This window comes from Diabrotica virgifera, chromosome 8, assembly GCF_917563875.1.
Source record: "Diabrotica virgifera virgifera chromosome 8, PGI_DIABVI_V3a".
Lineage (NCBI taxonomy): Eukaryota > Metazoa > Arthropoda > Insecta > Coleoptera > Chrysomelidae > Diabrotica > Diabrotica virgifera.
Window position 1 is genome coordinate 2,551,085 of NC_065450.1, and position 26,046 is coordinate 2,577,130.

Sequence of the window (26,046 nt, forward strand, 5' to 3'; positions counted from 1 at the left end):
AAAAAATTAGAGAACAGTTTTTGCTTAGAATTAGGTTCTCTAGCAACTTCCGTAGTTGTTTAACCAAAAAATTTTCCACCCCCGAGAAGGGGTGAGAACCGCCCCCCAAGACAAAAAGCACACATCGGCATAGGGTAGACTTTGAATAAGGAGATATTTTCAGGCTATTCCTAAAATTTCATTAAAATCTATGCAGTAGGATAGAATTCGGAGGTAATAACCTGTTCTTGCTCTCATTGACTGGCGTATAAGTACGAAAGTAATTTCTATGTATTTACCTATGTGAACAATGTATCTCTATACTGTTAAAGCCTTTAACTTAAAGGTTCATGACCACCTTTTCGGCATTTGAAACCACAGTGCTTCGTCAGCGAATACGAGAATTTGCGTCGATCTATTCAAAATAAGCTACCAATATTCAAATTTTGTTCCTTGATACTAATATTTTAACAAAAAGTGCTTGAATTTATCAGTGCACAATAATACGTTTACTAAATTGAGATAATTTAATGATTTCAGGTGTGCTTGGAAAAAATTCACAAGTGTCCAATTTGTGATGCAGAAATGACGAGTTTTCTGATGTTTCGACACTTTCACTCCGATCACAAAGAAGCTATATTGGACTGTCCTGCGTTCGTTTTTAACTTGAATGAATGTTTAGAATTTACTGGTATTTATATATATCAAGAAGAAGATAATTTATTTTTTGTATATATTAGCTATAGTAAATCAGAAAAAACATTAAAATTAAAATTGGTTTTTATGGGAAGTGATAAAGTAGCTTCAAAGATATATCATAAGTTTACAGTAAGTAACGAAAACAAAGAATTTGATATTAAATGTAACTCAAACCCTTCGTGTGCTAAGGAGTTTTCCCTTGTGGATTCATCGAATATGTCACCTTTAATAGATGTTAAATTTAAGATAATTTATCAGAACTTACAGTTTTTCACTCTACCAGAAAATGTTAATTCGTCAAGCATTAATAATTCTTTAGAAGAACCAAAACCAAAAAAGGCGAAAACTCAGTTTATTTATAAAAGCCTGTTCGATTCCACTAGTAAAGTTGTTGAATTTCCCTCAGAACATCATCTACAATGTTCTAACTGTAAAGAACATTGCATATTTTCAATTTCTGTCTTGCATGCTGTAGAATATTATTACAGTCCTACACATAATGATTTTCTTTGTTTTTGTTGTTTTCAGTGGCTATACGCTAAAAATGAAATTAAAGAAAATCATGTATATTTGAAACAATCGACTATACCAACTGTTCAGTTACGTTTTTGCAAATGGAATTGTGGTCAACATTTCAACTTTTCAAAAATATTACTACATGAAGTATTTTGTAAAAAAAATATGTATTATTATAATTGTCCTAAACAAAATTGTACATTTCGAAATTCAGCTTCAGCACTAAAGATTCATATGAGAACCGATCATAATTGTGCTGTACCGGTATGTGCTTCTTTATTTCAATTAGCTGAGAAAATGGAGTGTTTCGTTTTAATAGAAGATCAGATTATACATTTTAAACTAACACAACAAGATAATGGGTACAAATCCGAATGTAAAATGGTAACAAACGATAAAAACATACAATCAGAATGGAAACCAATGGTGCTGTTTTTTTATGACTTCACACGCACAATACTAGCAAAGCTTCCTCTTTCAACTGAACCTACAATGTGTAGAGCAAAAATTGTTTTAGTGAAAAATGAATAACAAAATATTCATCGTATGTGCATATATCACATTTATATTTTATTTAATATGCTCTACACTCTACGACAGGCCTTGTAGGCCTAAGGCTTTACAATTTTACAATTACAATTTTACCTAATACACATAATAGTATACACAGTATACAGGGTGAGGCAGAAAAAGGGCCTATTAGAAATATCTCGAGAACTAAAGGTAAGAGAATCATGAAAATTGGAATACACGAGTTTTTAGGTATGAACTATTTAATGAAAATATTTTGGTCTCTTTGCTATTTCCGGTTATACTGGAAGTTGATTGGAACTCCTTTTTTTAAATAGGACACCCTGTATATTTTTACATTTTTGTATTCTGCTCGATGTCTTCTTTCTTAAAATATGAGGTTTTGTAATATTATACAGGGTAGTTTAAAAAATAATTAAGGTTTTTTTATAAATTTTGTAGAAAACTTCACACCCTGTAGAATTGTACTGATTTGATATCAAAAACTCCATTTATTTTGAAGCGATTTTTAATATTAAATAGTCTATTATTATTAAAAATTATTAATATAGCGAAATGTTTAATTTTAGTATACAGGGTTAGCCGAAACTCTTAATGAGTATTATCTCAGTCTATTATAGTACTTTTTTATGGTTTTTAGGTAAAAAAAGATTACGTAGGTCAAAATTTTTGACGTATGAGCACTGTCAAAACATTAGATTGTGACTTTTCATCATGGCCACGTTTATGTCATTACTTGTCAGAGATATTTTTTTTTTGTTTTTGTTTACTATAAAAATAATATCTATAATTATTTACTCTAATTAATGATGTCAATTGGTTTTCATTACTTGCCGAAATTTATTAATTAGCAACAATATTATGATATTATCATAGTGTAGGTATAATCATTAAATAGATTATTTCACAGCTCGCAGTATAATTGACCGCAATCAGCAACACTGAACTGTCATTTGCGTTTTAATGTATGAGTAGCCAGGGGCGGATCTAGAAAATCGATTAGGGAGGGCAGATAAAGTACAAACTCAAGGAGTCTGGAATATTGCCCGATAAAATCTATTCTATCTAGTGTATTTTTGATCCGTCTGAGGGGGGGGGGGGGCACGTGCCCCCGTGCATCACCCCTGAATCCGCTACTGTAAGTAGCGTACGAATGTCTAAAATATTTAACTAAAATTATCTATTATTTTTTGGAATATTGAACTTAAATAATTGTTTTAGAAAATTTATATTATTGATAATAATAAATGCTTTTGGTTATTTAATTAATATAATTATTCTAAAATTCTCAATGTAATCGCGATTACGTTTTTCTTATTAAAATACCTTATACAAGATCGGGCAGTTCCGTGTTGGTGTCGTATTTTAGCTGTGCTACACAAATTTCAATTCTAGAGTTGATGTTATGGAATATCATTATTTTCGTTAACATTAACAAATATTTTGGCATACGATTAATATATCTCAGAAATTGATGAAATCCGATTGACATCATATTAGAATAAATAATTATAGATACAATAAATAATTATAAATAATTATATATTATTTTTATAGTAAACAATAACAAAGAAAAATATCTGACAAGTAATGACATTAACCTGGCCGTGATGAAAAGTCACATTCTAATGTTTCGACAGTGCTTTTACGTCAGAAATTTTGACCTACGTAATCTTGCTTTTGTAGTAAAAATACTATAACTGCTTTAATTTATAAGTTATTCGTACTTCTTTAAACCAAACATTAATTGCAACAAAAATTACTTGAAATTTTATTAAGTTTGCCGTGAAAATATTCAATCATAAATAATTTTTTGAAAATTAATAGGATGTTAATCTAGAATGGTCCTTAATTTATTAATGTTGGATAAGATACCAAAATGCCTACGTTGCTAAGATTGTTCGTGCATAAAATATCAATAAAAACAAACCATATTTATTTATTATTTATTTTATTTATCAACGGGCAATCACCCAATTAAAATACAGTATAAACATTAATCACAGGAGATTTATACCCTAACCTAAAGTAAATTTAAAAATTTTAATCATACAAACTAGGAACATTAAATAACGAACATTAACAAAAAATGTACAAAACACAAGGACATCAAGTTATCACACACAGTTTTTAAGCTGAGCTCTAAATTCATTTGGAAAACTATAACAATCTCTTCGGAATATTGGTTAGCAAACCTAGGTGTTCTGGACATGAAGGAGTTGTGTCCGTAGTTAGTGCGATGGGGTCTAATGTGAAAAGGTTGATTTAGCCTCGTTTGTCTACTGGGAACATGGAGGCTAATTTTCTCCAATAGTTGAGGACCAAAATTATTGGAGTGTAGTAAATTGTAAAACATTGTGAGATCCTTATGCTTGCTACGGATTTGGAGAGAGGTTATATTGAGAGACTTTTCTCTGGTTTTGTTTAAATGCAACAAATCTTAAGAACTTGTGCTGAACTTTCTCAATAGCTAGAATATGGGTGTTATAGTGTGGGAGACCAAACACATGAACAGTAATCTAGGTGAGGTCTCACAAGTGAACAATACAATATTTTTATGGATGGGATATTTAGAAAGTCTTTAGCACAACGTTTGATAAACCCTAAAAGTTGAAGTGATTTGAGACAATATTCTGCCGAATTGGCTATGGCTTTGATACTAAACTTGATTTAACATTAGACATTAGGTTATTTTTAGAGTTCCAGTTGTTTTGTTACCATTACTAATATAAATTTTTGTAATCGGGAACTGATTAGTAAAATTTTTGTTCTAAGGTAGTATAACAAAAATGTACTACTAGCAATAAGAATTTATCATCTGCACCTCCCTGATAGACGACAGCCAAGAAGAAAAACTTTTCAAAGTTTACTAGAATAGTTTCGACGTACTAGACACTTAGATTACGAGAATGTTCATACTAATATGCAGATTCTCAGTGACAGTAACATTTAATTCATTTTAATCATTTACAATAGTTTTTTTTTCGATCAGATATCTCGTAATCTAAATGTCCAGTTCGTTGAAACCCCTCTAGTAAATTTTGAAAAGTTTCTCTTTTTGGTTGTCATCTATCATGGAATTGCTGATGATATATTCTTATTGCTAGTAGCACATTTTTATTTGTTATACTCTCCTAGAACAAAAGAACATCTGAATCAGTTCCTCATTTGAAAAATTCATATTAGTAATGGTAGCAAAGCAACTGGAACTTCAAAAATAGTAGAATATTTAAGCAAAGCAAATGTTTAAGCATATTTAGTGTCAAAGTCATAGCCAACTAGATATAATTTTTTTATGTTTTTATTAATACTAAACACGCCAACGATCTTAACTACGTAAGTATTTTGATATATCAACCAGTATTAATAAATTAAGGGTCAGTCGAGATTAATATGTGTTTATTTTCGAAAAATTATTTATGATTGAATATTTTCACGGCACACCCAATAAAATTTCACGTAATTTTTGTTGCAATTAATGTTTGGCTTAAAGAACTACGAATAACTTACAAATTAAAGCAGTTGGATATAGAGAATGCTTAAGAAATAAAAAAGTACTATAAAATATCATTTCACTACAATACAACGATACAGGGTGTTATATTTAAGAAAACTCAGAAAATACTCATTCCGAGTTTCGACTAACCCTGTATCCTAAAATTAAACATTTCGCTATATTATTAATTTTTAATAATAATAGACTATATTGGAAATCACTTGAACATAAATGGAGTTTTTGATATCAAATTAGTACAATTCTACAGGGTGTAAAGTTTTCTACAAAATTTATTAAAAATCGTAATTATCTATTAAACTACTCTGTATAGTGTATAATATTACAAAACCTCATATTTTAAGAAAGAAGACATCGAGCAGAATCCAAAAATGTAAATATACAGAATATCCCATTTAAAAAAACGAAATTACAATCAACTTCCGGTATAACCGGAAGTAGCAAAAAGACCAAAATATTTTCATTAAATAGTTCATAGCCCAAAACCCCTGTATTCCAATTTTCATGATTCTCTTACCTTTAGTTCTCGAGATATTTCTAATAGGCCCTTTATCTGCCTCACTCTATCTATATACTAATGTTTTATTATATAATTTTCTTTAATGTCTATGTGAAAATTGCTGCACTATGGTTTTCTACCGTATCCTATTCTTCGCCTTTTCTTTCCAGTCTGTAATTTCCATCGATCCAATATCTTCCTGAAATTTTTCTTGCCATCTTTTTCTTGGTCTACCTCGCCTCCTTGTCCCACCTGGTCTTCTTAGCAGTGCCGTCTTTGGCATTCTTGCTCTATCCATTCTCTCGACATGACCTGCCCACCTGATTATTCGTGCCTTTGTGTATCTTGTTATACTTGGTTCGTTGTAGAGCATCCTTAATTCTTGATTGGTTCTTCTTTGCCAACTGTCTTCTGTATTTTTCACCCAAAAATAGCTCTCAGGTATATCACTATCATTACTATCAATACAATTTCTCAAAATTATAAGCATTCACAATATGTAAGTGGCAAACATTCATATCTTTGTTGCAAAATAAATTGGGGCCATTTTCAAAGTGAAAATAGTCAAAAAATTCATTCTGTCAAAGTTTCAAATTGTAATTTTAGTCTGGGTAGATTATCGGAGAATAGACCATTTTTGGGAAAAGTTATTTACCAGCAATTTTATTGCTGGAATAAAATCTTATGATAGTATATATTAATAATATAGGTATGCAAAGTCCGCAGATAGTGTGCTACTTTTTTTATGAACAAAATGGCGCCCGAAAATCGTGTTGGTTTTTTTTTCAATTTTTGCTCTATAACTCCAAAGATTTTAACTTTACGCTAAAAACACCCAAATACAAATTCACCGTAATTAAATTCTGCATAGAGACGTGTTTTGCCCGATTTACTTCGATGAAAATTTTCCCCGGAAAATGCGGGTTTTTCCAACATCTTTAATTTTCAAGTAAAATTTTAGATAAGTAATTGTTTATCAATAATTAAATAACTTGGCAATACAAAAACCCTTTTCGTGTAGATTATAATTCCAGAAGCCGATGGAAATTGAATCAACAGTTTAGCAACAATTGAATTGTTAATTAAAAATTTACGGTCGCTATAATACCCACAATAATTATGATACATAAGAATATGTAACTATGATTTTTGTATAAAAAGACGCTGTACCTATCTAATGTACTTTACAGAATTGAAATTAAACTATTTCAGCGGCCTCAAGAATATTTTAAAATTATAAACAATTTTTTGGCTTATAAACAAATAAATCAAATAATAAAAAATAATAATAATAAATAAATCAAATAAATAAAAAACAAATAAATAAAATCTATCTCGGGAAATATTAAATTAAATTAAATCATGAAAACGGTGTTGGAAAAAAGTGGCAGGATGCTTCGTTCAAAAGAAAAATCGTTTTAATTGTGATGAGTGGTTCCTGAGATACAACCGGTCAAAGTTGACCGGCGTTTACGGCAAATATATAAACAATAGGATCATAATTTTCGAACCACCACCTTTTCATTTTTGTCCTCTTTCTCTGCACCAATTTTCATATCTTTAAAATACTCATAACATATATTATTACAATAAAAACTATCGATATGACTAATGAAAATTGCCAAAAATAGCAAAATTCCAATCAAAAATTAGGTTGGAGAAAATGTAATTTCAAAGTTCAAAATCGGTATACGTTAAAAAAATGCATTTTCTCGGCTTCCCATGGAGCAATTTTGTTCATCCTTTTTTTTGTTCCCAAGTAACTCGAGTAGAGCCATATAACTAACGCATTATTAAATGTCAAACTTGCTTTTGTTTTGATATAATAAATTAATTTATTGATTATAACAAAAATTTTTAATATGTTTAAATAAAGATTGTTTAAATAATTAATAATTATACAGCTTTCAAATGAGAATATTTGTGTTTTTAACGGTAAAAGGTACACTTTTAGTAAGTTTACCTAAAAAAAGCCTACAACTGGAAAAAATATGTAGTTTTTTTTCTTATAATTAAATTAATGTATTATAACAAAACAAAAGCAAGTTTGACATTTAGTAATGCGTTAGTTAGATGGCTCTACTTGAGTTACTTGGGAACAAAAAAAGAATAACGAAAATTGCTCCATGGGAAGCCGAGAAAATGCATTTCTTTTAAGGTATACCGATTTTGAACTTTGAGATTATATTTTCTCCAACCTAATTTTTGATTGAAATTTTGCTATTTTTGGCAATTTTCACTCGTAATATCGATAGTTTTTATTATAATAATATATGTTACGAGTATTTTAAAATTATGAAAATTGGTCTGGAGAACGAGGACAAAACTAAAAGTGATGGTTCAAAAATTATGATCCTGTTGTTTATATCTTTGCCGTAAATGCCGGTCAACTTTGACCGGTTGTATCTTAAGAACCACTTACTAGAATTAAACGTTTTCTCTTTTAAAAGAAGCGTCCCGCCATTTATTTCTAATACCGTTTTCATAAGTTAATTTAATTTAATATTTCCCGAGATATTCTATTTGATTACAAGCCAAAAATTGTATATAATTTTAAAATATTCCTGAGGCCGCTTAAATAGTCAAACTTCAATTCTGTAAACTACATTAGATAGGTACAGTGTCTTTTTTACAAAAATCATAGTTATTCTTACGTATCATAATTATTGTGGTTATTATAGCGACCGTAAATTTTTAATTATAAATTCAATTGTTGCTAAACTGTTCATTCAATTTCCATCGGCTTCTGGAATTATAATATATACGGAAAGGGCTTTTATATTACCATGCTATTTAATTATCGATAAACAATTACTTATCTAAAATTTTAGTTGAAAATTAAAGCTTTTGTTGGAAAAACCCGGATTTTTCGGGGAAATTTTTCGTCGAAGTAAATCGGGCAAAACACATCTCTATGCAGAATTTAATTACGGTGAATTTGTATTTGGGTGTTTTTGGTCTAAAGTTAAAATCTTTGGAGTTATAGAGCAAAAATTTAAATAAACACGATTTTCGGGGGCCATATTTTGTTTATAAAAAAAGTAGCACACTATCACACAATAGCACAATATTATTAATATATACAATCATGAGATTCGATTCCAGCAATAACATTGCTGGTAAATAACTTTTCCTTGTATTTTGCTAATTGGCCCAGAGTATTTAAAAGTTTTTTGAAACCGTTTTGAAGTCATTGAACAGCAAACAATTTTAAAACCTCTTTCGTTACCTACATATCTGAGAACTACCCAAGAGGTATTTTCTTTAATCAAATAATTGTTTTAACAATATTTTACTTCATCAAAAGTGGACGAATTAATTATTATTAACTTCCTGTATAAATCAATCGAATTTTTCATAGTACATTCTGCTACGAATTATCATATCAATATTTTTGGATAATCTGATGGATTTTTAACGTTATGCCCGGTTCACATTATTCCTGTCGAGCATTGGAATGCCACCAGAATAATGCGAACCTGCACTGGAATGTAACGTTCCAGTGATCAATCCAATCCAGTTGACTGGAAGGACGGTCTATTTTTCAGTCCATTGTCACTGGAATAGTGCGAATTATCAATCCAGTGTGGACTGTCTTAGTCACTATCCAGGGTGAGGCAAATAAAGGGCCTATTAGAAATATCTCGAGAAATAAAGGCAGCAGAAACATGAAAATTGGAATGAAGGGGTTTTGAAGGATGATCTATTAAATGAAAATATTTTCATCTCTTTGCAACTTCCGGTTATACCGGAAGTTGCTTATAACTTCGTTTTTTTAAATGGGACACCCTGTATATTTTTACATTTTTTGATCCTCTTCGATGTCTTCTTTCTTAAAATATGAGGTTTTGTAATATTATACATGGTATTTTAAAAGATAATTACGTTTTTTTATTAATTTCGTAGCAAAATTAACACCCTGTAGAATTGTAGTAGTTTGACATCTAAAACTCTACTTACGTTCAAATGATTTTTAATATACTCTACTATTGTTAAGAATCATTAGTATAGCTAAATTTTTAATTTGAGTATACAGGGTTGGTCGAAACTCGGAATGAGTATTTTCTGAGTTTTCTTAAATGGAACACCCTGTATTTTAGTATTGTAATGAAATGATATTTTGTGGTACTTTTTTATTTCTTAAGCATTCCCTATACCTAACTGCTTTAATTTGTGCTTAATTGTTAATCGCACCAACAATCTTAACTAAGTAGGTATTTCGATAGCTAAACCATTATTGGTAATTTTAAGGACCAGTCTGGATTAATATGTATTTATTACTGAAAAATTATTTGGGATTGAGTATTTTCACGGCCAACCTAATAAAATTTTACGTATTTTTTGTTGCAATTAATGTTTAGCTTGAATCACCAATAACTCACAAATTAAAGCAGTTAGGTATAGGGAATGCTTAAGAAATAAAAAAGTACTATAAAATATCATTTCACTACAATACAAAAATACAGGGTGTTCCATTTAAGAAAACTCAGAAAATACTCATTCCGAGTTTCGACCAACCCTGTATACTAAAATTAAAAATTTAGCTATACTAATGATTCTTAACAATAGTAGAGTATATTAAAAATCATTTGAACGTAAGTAGAGTTTTAGATGTCAAACTACTACAATTCTACAGGGTGTGAATGTTGCTACGAAATTAATAAAAAAAACGTAATTATCTTTTAAAATACCCTGTATAATATTACAAAACCTTATATTTTAAGAAAGAAGACATCGAAGAGAATCCAAAAATATAAAAATATACAGGGTGTCCCATTAAAAAAAATGAAATTATAAGCAACTTCCGGTATAACCGGAAGTTGCAAAGAGATGAAAATATTTTCATTTAATAGATCATCCTTCAAAACCCCTTTATTCCAATTTTCATGATTCTGTTGCCTTTAGTTCTTGAGATATTTCTAATAGGCCAGTTATCTGCCTCACCCTATATAGTCCAGGGCGCATCTGTTTTGAGATGGACGTTGAGAGGTGACTCAAATTTTTTTGCAGAAATTGCTTGAAAATAACTCATATAATAATATTTGAGTTATCCACCCACTCAAAATGGTCCGGAACATTGTTTAAATAAACAAAATGTCAAAGTATGAAGGAAAAATTCTAGTTTTTTATTGGTTTTTTGATTATATCTTTAAAACTATTCATTTCTGAGAAAAGTTGTACTGGCATATAAGTTGCGTAATTAAATTTCCTACAATATAGAATTGGTTAAAAATTAAAAAAAAATAGTCACCCTTGTTGCAAAATAGCAATAATTACGAAAAAAAAACATACAAAAACAAGTATTGGCATTTTACGTTTTTCAACCATTTATGCTACACTTAGGACCTTCGTATTTTACCCAGAAAAACTTTATGATATAGTAAAAGAACACCGTAAATTTTATTAAGATCGGTTTAATAGATTTTGTAAAATAAATTTTGCAATCCAGCTTTCCCAAAAAAAATTCATTTTTTTAAAAGCAGATAGCAAGTTAAATTTTTTTTGCTTATAAAAGTGTACTGTACCTTTCATTTGCAATTTGCAAAATAAAAATCGATTAATTACCACGGCGTCAGGAAATTTTTTAAATAAACATTAATTTTTGGTTGTACGTGCAGGACAGCGGTGTTTGATTCACATAAGTTGATTTCCACCAAAATGTCTTCCAATCTTTATCTAATATATTATTTTCTTACTCTATATTTTGTTGTATTTTAATATTTTAATTCCACAAAAATCAAACTAATTTTATTATTGTTTGTGAAATATTGTTTTAACAATTGCATATGTTTAAAAATAATAAACTTTTATTCTCTAAGTCAAAATATATGAACAAAGAAAGGTTTTGCTAAAAAAGTGTTATTTCAAAGGATAGAGTATGTGTTTTTATTTTGCAATAAACAAATTTATTTACTTATTTCGAAATGTAATAAAAATTAAAATTTATCAATCATTATCAAAAGTCATTGGAATGCCCAATCAGAGCAAACTATCCGCTGTCCTGCGCGTAGCACCAATAATTAATGTTTATTTAAAAAAATTCCTGACGCCGCGCCGTGGTAGTCAATCTATTTTAGTTTTGCAAATTGCAGATGAAAGGTACAGTACACTTCTATACGCATAAAAAATTTCAACTTACTATCTGCTTTATTTTCAGTCCTGTTTTGAACATTTTGAAAAAATGAATTTTTTTTGCGAAAGCTGGATTGCAAAATTTATTTTGCAAAATCTATTGACCGATCTTAATGAAATTTGCAGTATTGTTTTAATGTATCATAAAGTTTTTCTGAGTGAAATATGAAGGTTCTAGGTGTAGCATAAATGGTTGAAAAACGTAAAATGCGAATACTTGTTTTTGAATGGTTTTTTCGCAATTATTGCTAGTTTTCAATAAGGGTGACTATTTTTTAAATTTTTAACCAATTCTATATTGTAGGAAATTTAATTTTGCAACTTTTATATCCGTACAACTTTTCTCGGAAATGAATATTTTTAAAGTTATAATCAAAAAAAGAAGAAAAAAATCAAATTTTTTGACATTTTGATTATTTAAACAATGTTTCGGACCTTTTTGAGAGGGAGGATAACTCAAATATTATTATTTGAGTTATTTTCAAGCAATTTCTGCAAAAAAATTTGAGTCACCTCTCAACGTCCAAATGTACTAATATTTTTACAGATGCGCCCTGGTCTAATAGTGTTACAAGTCACTATAGTGTTACTAGGTACCGATCTTTTGAATGATTGGAATCGTCTTTATATCTTTTGAATAGAGCTTTTCAACGCTTCTCATTTATTTCGGGCTTACGTTATATAATATGTCGTATAATATTAATATATCTACGTAATTCGTCTTTGGTATGTATAATTATAGGTATACAGGGTGAGTCATGGGGAACTGTACATACTCCTATCTCATATAGAGGCCCCTATGGGGAATAACAAATGACCATTAAAAAGTGTCTGCTCCCATTGTTTAATAATATACAGGGCGAGTTTCGCATTTTGACAAAAATTTGTATTGGTCATAAGTCATAATTTTTGAACAGTCAGATCGATGTGTCTCTTATTTTGGTCAATCGTTACACTATTACCACCTAATCAACTGAGTTATTCAAACTTTAAAAAAAGCAGGTCCGGCTTTAAAAAATTAGTTCGTTTTGGTCTTAGAAACAATTTCACCCTGTAAACGGTTTTTGAAAACTCTAATAATAATTTTATAACTTAATTTTTCCCCAAAACGATTACTTAATTTTTTATAAAAAAATCGAAATTTGACTATGAATAATTAAAAGTTTGGTAAAGTGAACTATAGATTTAAAAAAATTAACTTTTATTACAAAAATTAATTTTTTTTAAACAAATATTTAATTTATGTTACCACCCAATCAACTGATTAATTCAAACTAGAAAAAATCATTTAGGATTTAAAAAATTAGTTCGTTTTGGTCTTAGAAAAAATTTCACCCTCTATACGCTTTTTGAAAACTCTAATATGAATTTTACAAATTAGACAAATAGACAATTGAAATTTATTTTTTCACCACACGATTACTTAATTTTTTATTAAAAAATCAAAGTCAAAATCGGAATTTTAACCTAAAAATAAAAAAAAATGAAATCACGGTTTAACTCGCTACAACTCTGTTCCATTTTAATATTTATTTTTTCTGAAATTTTTACTGCACATATCTCTTACCATTGTGAAGACTATGAAAATTGTTGTAGACTTTTAGTCTTCTTCTTTGTTGCAAAGAATTGCAAAGTTAAATCGCAAAAATTAAGTGAAAAAATTTAAAATTTATCTATTTTATCACGTCTATGTTAAACTATAGAGTCCAAAGAGAAGTGTTATGGGGAGTTTTAGATCTAGACTTGTTATAGAAAAAAAAATGGTGAAACTTTTAATTTTAAGAAAAACGTTGTTTAATTTTTTTATTTTTATGGTAAAATTGCGATTTTGACAAATTTGATCTTTTAATAAAAAATTAAGTAATCGTGTGGGGAAAAAATAAATATGCCATTTTAATTGCCTATTTATCTAATTTGTAAAATTCATATTAGAGTTTTCAAAAAGCGTATACAGGGTCAAATTTTTTCTAAGACTAAAACGAACTAATTTTTTAAAGCCGGATCTGATTTTTTTTAGTTTGAATAAATCAGTTGGTTGGGTGGTAACATAAATTAATTATTTGTTTAAAAAAATAATTTTTGTAATAAAAGTCAATTTTTTTAAATCTATGGTTCACTTTACCAAACTTTTAATTCATAGTCAAATTTTATTTTTTTATAAAAAATTAAGTAATCGTGTGGGGAAAAAAATAAATATGCCATTTTAATTGCCTATTTGTCTAATTTGTAAAATTTATATTAGAGTTTTCAAAAAGAGTATACAGGGTGAAATTGTCTTTAAGACCCAAACGATCTAATGTTTTAATCCTTTTCTAGTTCGAATAAATCAGTTGATTAGGTGGTAATAATGTAACGATTGACTAAAATAACGAATACGAATACAAATTTCTGTCAAAATGCGAAACTCGCCCTGTATATTATTAAACAATGGGAGCAGACACTTTTTAATGGTCATTTGTTATTCCCCATAGGGGCCTCTATACGAGGTAGGAGTATGTAGTTCGTCATGACACAATGTATAATACCAATAACGTATGACGTAGATATTATTGTACGACATAAAATATGATATAAGCCCGAAACAAATGAGAAACGTTGGAAAGTCCTATGACTTAAATAATGTGAACTGGGTATCATACTAAGTAAAATGTATAAATCCTAACAATAAGCACACTATGTAATTAGTAAATACACTAACTTAGGTTTAGAAACAATTCCTTGAATAATTAAAATATGATTATGTCTTGTTAGATTTATATAACTGTGTAAGATTAAATTAAAACTTTAGTATCCACAAGTTGTGTTTAATTTATTTACTTGCTGTGTTATGTTTTATTTATATTTGAAATATACAGGGTCTTGTATGTGTACACTTACGCTATAATACTGCCTTTTGCAGATATAATATGTACATATCTATAGCCAAAATAATTCGTTTCCGCTTCTTACTTTACTTCTGTATTGTTTATATTATCTATAAGTTTCATGGTTCAAAGTGCTACTTTTTGAAAAAAATTGGGTTAAAAAAACATTTTTTTTATTTTGAAAAAAAAAATGGAATTGTTTATGGAATTAACTTAAAAATTATTAGTATGTAATACCAAAAGTCTTAAAGAGTAATAAAATGTACGTTTTAATTTTCTGAATATTTTGCTTTTTTGTTTTCTTGTTAGACAAAAATTGGTTATGCTATGGCTGTTCAAAATTTGCTTAAACTCGTGATTAGTTACTCGTTCAAGCCATTTTAACTACAACTTTTTAAAAAATAAGCACTTTGCACCGATGAAACTTACAGATCATATAAATAATACATAAGCAAAGTAACTTGTGAAGTGGTAATGATAAAATTTATTTGTGTTGCTAAACAGGGGGTGATTTTCGCGATTTTTTTTACCAAAAAAATAAAAGGGACCAAGAATAATTTAAGCGTCACTTACTTTTAATATTACAAGTTTTTTTAAAAAACAAAAATAAACCTTTTCTTAAATACTTTAAAAAAAGTTAAAATTAATTTTCCCCGAAAAGTGCTCTGTTTTTGGGTTATTTCACATTGGAATATTCGATTTGGAATTTGATGAAGAAGATCTTACATTTTATTAGCTACAACTCTGCTTCTACTAGGTCTACGGACCTCAAGCATACACCATTTTTTTTATTTATTTTTTATAAGCTATATTTTTGCTAAGAATATTTTTTTCGATCAAATACTTACTTTTTGAGTTATCTCCGAAAAACCGTCCAAAAACATGTTCTTTCTGTTAAAAATGAAGATATTCACTTGCTAATAACTCGAAAAGTATTGACTTAGAGAAAAAACTCTATAGAACAAAAGTTGCTTACAATTAACCATTTTATCCAATCCCGGACTTATTTTGAATGTATATTTTTCACCTTCGAGAGGGGGGTATTTCCCTCCATTTTTGTAAAATTTTGAGGGCATTTAGAATTGTAAACTTTTTCTTATACAGGGTGTTTCATTAATAATTGTCCATATAGTAACTGGAGAAACCTTAGCACAAAATACGAAGATTTAACCTAAAACACCTAAATAAAATGTGCTTCCTTACTGACTTACAGGGTGTTTTATCTAAAAATTTAAAAACTATTTTTGCTCAGCATTTTAAAACTAATCGACGTATCGTTTTCATACTTGGCAGAAAGTGCGACTACTAGATGACCTACTCAATTACGATAAACAAACGTTTCTAGCTACTACCAGAGGCGCACGACAGGTGATGGTGAAAGGTTGACCCTTTTCAAATTCTACGCCACTGGAGCAATTACTATTCTAGTGCCATTTTTAGATTCTCCAATACTTTTTACGTAAATAATATACTCTTCATTGGTAACGATAAAGTCATTAGTTTTCGAGATATTTGAAGTTAAATATGAAATGACACAGTTATTTTGATTAATTTATGATATGATTCATATGATTAAAATTTAAAAATTATTTGTACCCAGTATTTTAAAACTATTTGGCGTATCTTTATCATACTTGACAGAAAGTGTAGGTACTGTACACCCTACTAAATTAAGATAAATAAACTTTTCTAGCTACTACTAGAGGCGTACGACAGGGGATAGTGACTGGTTGACCCTTCCCAAATTCTACGCCACTGACGAAATTGCTATTTTAGTGTACATTTTTGATTTTGCAATACTTTTTATGTAAATAATATACTCGTCATTTGTAACGATAAAATGATTAGTTTTCGAGATATTTGAAATTAAAAATGAAGCGACACAATACATCAATCAAAATAACCGTGTCGTTTCATTTTTAACTTCAAAGATCTCGAAAACTAATGACTTTATCGTTACGAATGAAGAGTATATTATTATCACATAAAGTATTGGAGAATTCAAAAATTGAACTAATATAGCAATTTCGCCAGTGGCGTAGAATTTGGAAAGGGTCAACCATTCACTTTCCCCCATCGTACGCCTCTGGTAATAGCCAGAAACGTTTGTTTAACATAATTTAGTAGCGTGTACAGCACCTATATTTCCTGCCAAGTATGAAAAGGATACGTCGAATAGTTTGAAAATGCTGAGCAAAACTAGTTTTTAAATTTTTAGATAAAACACCCTGTAACTCAGTAAGGAACCACATTTTATTTAGGTGTTTTAGGTTAAATCTATGTATTTTGTGCTAAGATTTCTCGTTACTATATGGACAATTATTAATGAAACACCCTGTATAATAATAGACAATTTCAAATACCTGTTCCCAAATTTTTATCCTTCCTTTATTTTTTTGGGGGTCAGATTGTTCTTTGATCGGGCTAATAAATGGAACAGGCTTCATGATAAGTAGAAGATGGAGAGAATGTGTATTAGAATTTAAAAAAGTAAATGGAAGAATATCTTATTTAAGGATAAAGAATAGAGCTGCTAATATCTCAATGATAAATATAAATGCACCCACAGAACAAGCCGGTGATCAAGAGAATGATGATTTTTATGAAGCTCTAGAAAGTATCTGTGAGGAAATTAAAAATCATGACACACTTATAATTCTAGGAGACTTCAATGCAAAGATGGGTCAAGAGGAACAATGGAGATCGGTAGCAGGGAGAGAAACAGCACATGACACAACAAATGAAAATGGGACAAGAATGGGCAATCTAGCTACATATATATTAATATGTTTGTACCAAGTAATAAATTTCGGCACAAGCTAGAGCATAAAATAACATGGCTTATTCCAGGAAGAAATAGGGGAAACCAAATGGACCATGTCCTAATAAATAAAAAGAGAATAAGAATGATGCAAGATGTAAGGTCATATCGAGGCTCGGATGTGGGATCTGATCACTTACTTGTAATAGCAAAGCTTAAGCGAAGAATGATAGATATGGAGAAAAAAGAAATCAAAAGAAAAAGATGAAGAATAGAAGAGTTAAAACCAAAGAAACGGCAATATCAACAAGAAATGGAAAAACAACTATTGGAAAATATAGAAAATGAAAACATTGAAACAGACTGGGAAAATATACGAAAAAGTATAGAAAACACAGAAAATACAGTGCTAGGAAGAAAATATGTAGAGAAAAGGAATGACTGGTTAGACAGTGACTGCGAAGACATATTAAAGAAGAAAAAATCAGCAAGGCTCAAATGGTTAAGAACGGGAGTCACAGATGATTACAGAGTATACCAAAAAATCAGAGGAGATACCACAAAACTAATAAAACACAAAAAGGTGAGGTGAATTGAAGAAACCATGGATGCATTGGAAAAATACACAAAAAAGAACAGCAAGCTGTATAAAAATATTAACAAGCAAAAAAAAGAATGTGTGTGTACTTTGTACGCACGTAAGAAGTTATACTTCTACTACATATTATGTGATTTTTAAGACAATACCAAAAATTTAAAAAAATAAAAGAATAAAACGCACACAAACACATTGAAAAATGCCACAAAGAAAAAATTATTTCTGAACGATACTAATTGTTGGCAAAAATTTTAAATACGCATTTTCTGAAAAAAAATTATATAACAAATATACTTACAATCATAAAATGCATAAAAAAATAAAAACTTGCATCCAATTCTAGACTCACTCGTCCAATTCCACATTATTTGTCATGTGGAAAAATAGGGTAACTGAACGTTTTACTGTTTGACAGTTGTTTTGAATATAATTAAATTATGTAGTTTAAATTTTGTGGAAGAAAATATTAAAATATAACAAAACAGTAAGAAAACAATATATTAGATGAAGATTGGTAGAACTTTTGTTGGTAATCAAATTAAGTATGTAAATCAAAGCATTAAATACCTACTAGATAAATAAATCTACGCCAAAAAATCATAATTTAAAAATAAAAATCGGACCTAATTTGGGATTTCTCTTTAAAATCGCCATTCTTGAGAAAATAAATGTACAGTAGAGCGTCGATTATCCGAACATCGATCAACCTAACGACCGCTTATTCGAACTATCGACTCCCGCGTCCCGCACTCGAATACCAAGCAAGCGTTAGTAATTGACGCTTAAAATAATATCTTCAATTTTCTTCAATATTGTATCCAAAAATAATTATGTTGTTGCAAAGACTGCACTTTTTTGTTTAGTTGCTAGTTGTAGTTGTCATTATCAAGATATAAATAAATATGTAGGTATATAAATATGGCTTTTATTCAATTGTGGATAAATATGTATGACTATAAATATGTATCAATATATTGTAGTTCGATTATCCGAACAAATCGGTTTTCCGAACACCTATGTCCCCCAATTAGTTCGGATAATCGACGCTCTACTATATTTCAACCTAATCCAAATGTATAATTACAATATGATTATAATAAAAACTACTTACCAAATTAGAATGAGTTTTCCTTGTCCAAAATAGTCCAAAAGTCCAAAAATATAGGTATATGAAAACTATTTAAAAAGGCAGTATAACTATTAACTAACTTTTGTTTGTTGTTTCTTTTCACACAAATTTTAAAACGCAACAATCATAAATAATCTAACTACAGCTGTGCCACAGCCGCCATATTGAATAATTTTGGACATGTCATTTGAACATCCAATCAGAACAAAGTTATAATGCGCATGCGCCGGGATCATAGGTTTTAACATATAAAAATTCACCCTCATATCGCCGGTAAAGAAGTATAACTTCAATAAAAAATTAAATATGGCAACAATAGAAAAGAAAGAGTGGCAAAATTATTTCAAAAATCTCTTAACGCAAGAAAACAGAAGATGAAGTTTTGGAAATAACAGAAGAAGAACGGCTTGAACAAAACATACCAACGGCAGAGGAATTTGACGAAGTGATAAGCCAACTAGAACAAAATAAAGCAGGGAGAACAGACTGTTTAGTTAATGAGTTGATTAAACATGGAGGGACAGCGGGACAGCCATACGGAAAAGATTGTATAATCTGATTAAACAGATTTGGATAAAAGAATCAATGCCTAAAGAATGGAAAAAAGGGTTAATTTTTCCGATATTTAAAAAAGGAAACCCAAAAGTTTGTGAAAACTACAGAGGTATTACTCTTCTAAATGTGGTTTATAAGATCTTGAAATCTTGACTACAATGATAAATAAACGATTAATGTAGCATGCAGATATAAAAATAGGTGATTATCAAAATTGTTTTAGGAAAGGAAGATCTACCGTAGATACCATACACATAGTGACTCAGACAGTCGAGAAATTCTATGAATATGACATATGGCTGCATATCCTTTTTATTGACTTCAAGCAAGCATTTGACAGCATCAAGAGACCAGAGGTAGTAAACGATATGAGGAATATAATATAGAAGTACCTGGAAAGATAATAAGACTCGTGGAAATGACGATGAAAGAATCAAAGGCATCCGTAGTAACGCAGGAAGGAACAACGGAAGAATTTGAATACAATGCAGGAGTAAGACAATGAGATGAGCTGTCAACTTCGCTCATAACTTTAGACGCCATAATTAAGACGTGTAAACTCAATGGGACGATCACCACCAATTCAGTCCAGATAGTAGCATATGCTGATGACCTAGTGGTGTTGGCGAGAGACAAAAGAACCTTAGAAGATATAACCAGACAAATTGAAAAGGAAGCGGTGAAAAGAGGCTTAACAATAAATGAAGAGAAAACTAAATACATGAAAATAGGAGGAAAAACAAAGATACAGAGGAAAGAAATATAAAAATCGGCAATTATAATTTTGAAATAATCAGTAATTTTACTAATTTTCAATACCTAGGAATCACAATTAACAACAAATATGAAAGAAATATATAAATTACCAACAGAATACAAGCAGGTCATAGAGCATATTATAAATAAAAAAGTATATATTTAAAAAAACAAAAAAATCAGCAGGGTTACGAAAATCCGAGTATACAGAACAGCAATTCGAACACTGGTGATATATGGGGCAAAAACCATGAGCCTAACAAAGAGAGGAGAAGAAATGTTAAAAATATTTGAAAGAACAATGGTAAGAAAAATCTATGGACCAAAGAAAACAGTGCACGGAGATTATGAAAGGCTCTTGAATTTAGAAATAAGTGAAATACAGTGAAAGCTATAAAAACCAGCGACTACGGTGGTATGGACACTTAAAAAGAATGGGAGAAGAAAAAGATGTAAGGAAAGTTACAACGTGGAACACAAATATAACAAGGGCGAAAGGAAGACCAAAAAGTAGATGGGAAGACCAGGTAATGGAGGACATAAAAAGTGCCAAGATGAAGACAGAAAATACAGGACCGGGATATATGGAGTAAAATAACAGAGAACGCTAACAGGAACCCTAGATTAGACTAGTTAACTGGAGAGAAGAAAGAATGTGGACTGATTCACCACAATAAATGAGTCAATGAGCTCAATAAGAGTTGCTCCAACTCCGCACGGAGTGTACACTCTTTGTATCACTCAATAAAATCTTTTTCATTCATTATTTTTTTAGATTTTGCAAATTAAAATTGATCATTTTTAATGAGACATTGATTGAATAATTGTTATATTATTTATAAGAGAACTATTTGTACAGACAGAATTCATAATAGGTACTAGTGATATAACGAATACATATTCGTATTCGCATTCGCGACTATTCGCATATTTTTACATATTCGTATTTGTCATACAATATGAATATCAGAAAAAAATATTTGAAGATAATATTAGGTTAATAAAATCCAAATCTATTAACTTCTCAACTTTTTTTTATTAAGAAAAGATAACTTAACCTCGAATAATCACATTATCAGCATTCACCTTATATTATTGTTTGGTATTATGGAATAAAGCTTAAGATTCAGATTGATTTACACTAAATATCAATTAACTTTTCATTATAAATTTAGGAAACATTACAAAAATAGAAACAAATTTAAAAAAACTGGACATTCGCATTCGAATCCGCATTCGCGAATGTCGGTAGCAGATATTCGCATTCGTATTTGCGAATGTTCAAAAAATTCGTTACATCACGACATTCGTTACATCACTAATAGTTACCTCAAAAAATATTAACGGACAAAAACAAAAATTTACTATAAAAACAATGAAACCTACAATTTTTTGTGGCTTTTATCACACAACATTGTTGCAGACAAATGCATTTTAATTTCTGAAAGTATTTCGTTAAATAATTTGTAAGGAGTAACATAATATAATAACCATCTACTCAAAACATAGAATAGAATAGACCATCAAATTTTTAAACCAAATTATGAATAGTCAGTGATACTAGATAGGTACTGGCGCCTGTCATATGCCGTAATGGTTAAAAAAAATGTGTAAACTTTGCATTAACAAACAACACTTATAATACACACACATTATACGTGCTTTAAAGTGAAATATAATTATTAGTCCGTTCTTTAATGGTAAAATATTGCAAAACCTCTAAATTTTAAAGAACCGCTTAGATTGACATGAAATTTGGCATACACATAGCTAACAAGTCAAAGAAAAAAAGTGATATTGTGCCGATATGTGCTTTTGCCCTGGGGGTGGTTTTCACCCCCTCTTGGGGATGAAAAAATATTCGTCCAAAGAAAGTCATGAAATGGATAAACTGGCTAATTATAAGTAACTTTTGTTCTATAGAGTTTTTTCACTAAGTCAATACTTTTCGAGTTATTTGGCAGTGAATATGTTCATTTTTTCAACAAAATAACCATGCTTTTAGACGGTTTTTCGCAAATAACTCAAATAGTAAATATTTTGTCGAAAAAACATTCTTAGCAAAAATATAGCCTGTAAAAAATTTAAGAAAATGGTGTATACATCACGTTTCTACACCTAGTAGAAGCAGAGTTATAGCTAATGAAAAATAGGTTCATATTCGTCAAATTCCAAATGGAATACTTTAACGTGAAATAACCAAAAATGAAGCACATTTCGGGGAAAACTCATTACAACTTATTTAAAGTGTTTTAAAAAAGCTTCATTTTTGTTTTATAAAAAAAATTTCTAGCATCAAAATTAAACAAGTTACGCTCAAAATAAAGTTAGTCTCTTTCGGTTTTGGTAAAAAAATCGAGAAAATCACCCCCTAATTAGTATCTAAAATGAACTTAATCGTTACGACTTCACAAGTTTCTTGACTCGTGTATATATTGTTTATATGATCTGTAAGTTTTATCGGTTCAAAGTCCTTACTATTGAAAGGGCTGTAGTTAAAAGGGGTTGAACGAGTCACTGATCATGAATGTATGCAAATTTAGAAACACCAAATCTTAATCAATTTTTGTCTTACAGAAAAACAAAAAAATACATGATATTCAGAAAAGCAAATCTGACTTTTTTTGTTTTTCGAGATTTTTGGTATCGCTAACAATTTTTAAGTTATTTTGAAAAAAATATTTTTCAAAATTTAAATTTTTAAAAATTTTACTTTGAAACCAAATTTTTTCAAAAATAAGCACTTTGAATCGATGAAACTTACAGATCATATAAACACAACATAAGTAAAATAATTTGTGGAGCGGTAACGATTAATTTCATTTAAGTTGCTAATTAGGGGTTGGTCTTCCCGATTTTTTTGCAAAAACAAAAGGGACCAACTTTATTTTGAGCGTAACTTGCTTAAATTTAATGCTAGAAACTTTTTGTAAATACAGAAATAAAGCTTTTTTAAACACTTTAAAAAAGTTATAATGGGTTTTCCCGAAAAAGTGCTTAATTTTTTCGATATTTCACGTCGAAATATTCTATTGAAGTTTGGTGAATATGAATCTACTTTTCATTGGCTATAACTCTAGTTCTACGAGATCCAGAGACCTAACGCGTACACCATTTTTTTTACTTTTTTATAGGTTATATTTTTGCAAAGAACGTTTTTTTCGACAAAATACTTACTTTTTGAGTTATTTGCGAAAAACCGTCTAAAAATGTGGTTATTTTGTTGAAAAAATGAACATATTCACTGCCAAATAACTCGAAAAGTATTGACTTAGTGAAAAAGCTCTATAGAGCAGAAGTTACTTAAAATTAGTTAGTTTACCCATTTCCGGACTTATTTTGGACATATATTTTTTCACCCCCAAGAGGGGGTGGAAGTCACCCCCAGGGCAAAAGCACACATCGGCACAATATCACTTTTTTTCTTTGACATGTAAGCTATGCGCATGCCAAATTTCATGTCAATCCAAGCGGTTCTTTAAAATTTAGAGCAAAACCGTGAAAGAATGGACTATAATGTATGTATAAAAAAGTTTGAATAGGTATTATGTATTTTTTTTTCGTGGACGAGAATCGAGAATAAGAGTTATTTGAACTAAATTCATGGTTCATACGATAAATTTTTCACTAAAAATAATGTAAGTTTCTTGAAGAACTTGTTAGTAATAGTCCAAGTACAGTAAAACCTCCGTTTACCGAAACATCGTTTAACCGAAACGGCTGACAGTTTCTATAATTTCGTCAATAAAAAGAAAAATTTTATCGTAAAACGGAAACAATTCGATGTTAATTTGTCAACATTGCCTTTATACAACTAAAGAACGCAATTAAATATACAACACATTATTAAATCACCTCATAGTATTTTTTAATACCAAGTATGACCAAGAATACTATGTAATTTGATAAAAGAATACAAAAACAATGTTATTTTTAACCGAAATTTTTGTTATCCGAAACGGCCTACCCCCAATTATTTCGGTTAATGGAGGTTTTACTGTAATGAAGCTTAAAATAGGACAAATCCTCGCAATTTTTACACAAGGATCAAAATCAGCCGTGTGAAGTTGGCACCTCTAATACGATTTTTTCAAAAAAAATTTTATTTTTTAATTGTCCATCAAATGTCCACTCTTGTCCAGCAAAATTTTTTTTTGTCCACCTTTTGTTTACGAGATACTAAAAAAGCGTGAAATAAGACCCAACACCCCGAAGCCAAAAAACGTCGTAAAAACTGATACGTTTGATTGTCCAACTGTTGTCCACACTTGTCCAGGCATTTTTTTTAATTGTACACCTTTTATTTATTTAAATTAGCAATAATTATCGTTTGTTAGTAAAAATGCCAAAAAATGAGAATTTTTGGAAATTTTTTTCACGTTTGATTGTCCATCGAATGTCCACCCTTGTCCAGCAAAAATTTTTTTTTGTCCACCTTTTGTTCACGAGATACTAAAAAAACGTGAAATAAGGCCCAACACCCCGAAGTCAAAAAACGTCGTAAAAACTGATACGTTTGATTGTCCAACTGTTGTCTACACTTGTCCAGGTATTTTTTTGAATTGTCCACCTTTTGTTTATTTAAATTAGCAATAATTATTGTTTGTTAGTTAAAATGCCAAAAAATGAGAATTTTTGGAAATTTTTTTTCACGTTTGATTGTCCGTCGAATGTCCACCCTTGTCCAACAAAAAGTTTTTTTTGTCCACCTTTTTTGAAAAAAATAGTTGAAACAAATTTTTTGGACAGTGAAGAAGTACAAGTTTCCGAATTCGAGAAAAAGTTTTCAGGACTAACAGCTGTGGATTCTCCAATAGTTGTCCATTCGTGTTCAGACATTTTCATTACTTGTGAAATATTGGTTTTTTCTCAGCAATATTTTTTAGTTTGGTAGCAACAATGGATCATGAATGCGAATTCCAAAAAATGATATTTTTATTCAACGCCGTGTAGGAAAGGTTACTTTTCCACACGCTCGAGCGATGCAATATTCGCATTTTCACACATTGTTGAATAAAATATCGTTCTTAACTAGTGTGGAACAGTTTTTTTAACTCATCTGATTACAATACTCGCCTTCGGCTCGCATTGCAACCCTCAGATTCGTTTAAAAAAACTTTTCCACACTAGTGAAGAAATATATTATTGTTTGTTTGATGTTTTTAACTTTTACTATTGCTTAACAAGAAAATTTTCGTTGTCCATTTTTAGCCTAAGAGATAATTAGAAAATGATACATAATATATTTGACCCATAATAAGGCCAAGCACCTGGACTTTGAAAAAAGGTCGTAAAAACTAATAGATTTGACTGTCCAACTGATGTCTAGACATATTTTGGCATTTTTTTTATTTGTACACTTTCTATTTTTCTTTTTTTTTGTTGATCGCAATTGCGATCATATCGTAAAAGCTATGAACAGGCAACTTGCTCATCAGTTATAGTTATTTGAAAAAGTGTTCAATTCATTTTCTAAAATATATATACTTTAAAATATTCTATTTAATTATATT

At 29.7% G+C, this 26,046-nt stretch overlaps 1 protein-coding gene across 1 annotated transcript in view; it reads left to right on the forward strand.

Annotated features, from left to right (window-relative positions):
• Nucleotides 1-756: 756 nt before the first annotated feature.
• The window catches only part of LOC126889713 (uncharacterized), an 86,487-nt gene continuing 61,197 nt past the window's right edge, over nt 757-26,046 (forward strand). Inside the window, exon 1 of the mRNA XM_050658248.1 lies at nt 757-1,917. Within this exon, the coding sequence (XP_050514205.1) occupies nt 763-1,725 (963 nt within the window). The 5' untranslated portion in view covers nt 757-762 and the 3' untranslated portion in view covers nt 1,726-1,917. The remainder of the gene's footprint in view (nt 1,918-26,046) is intronic.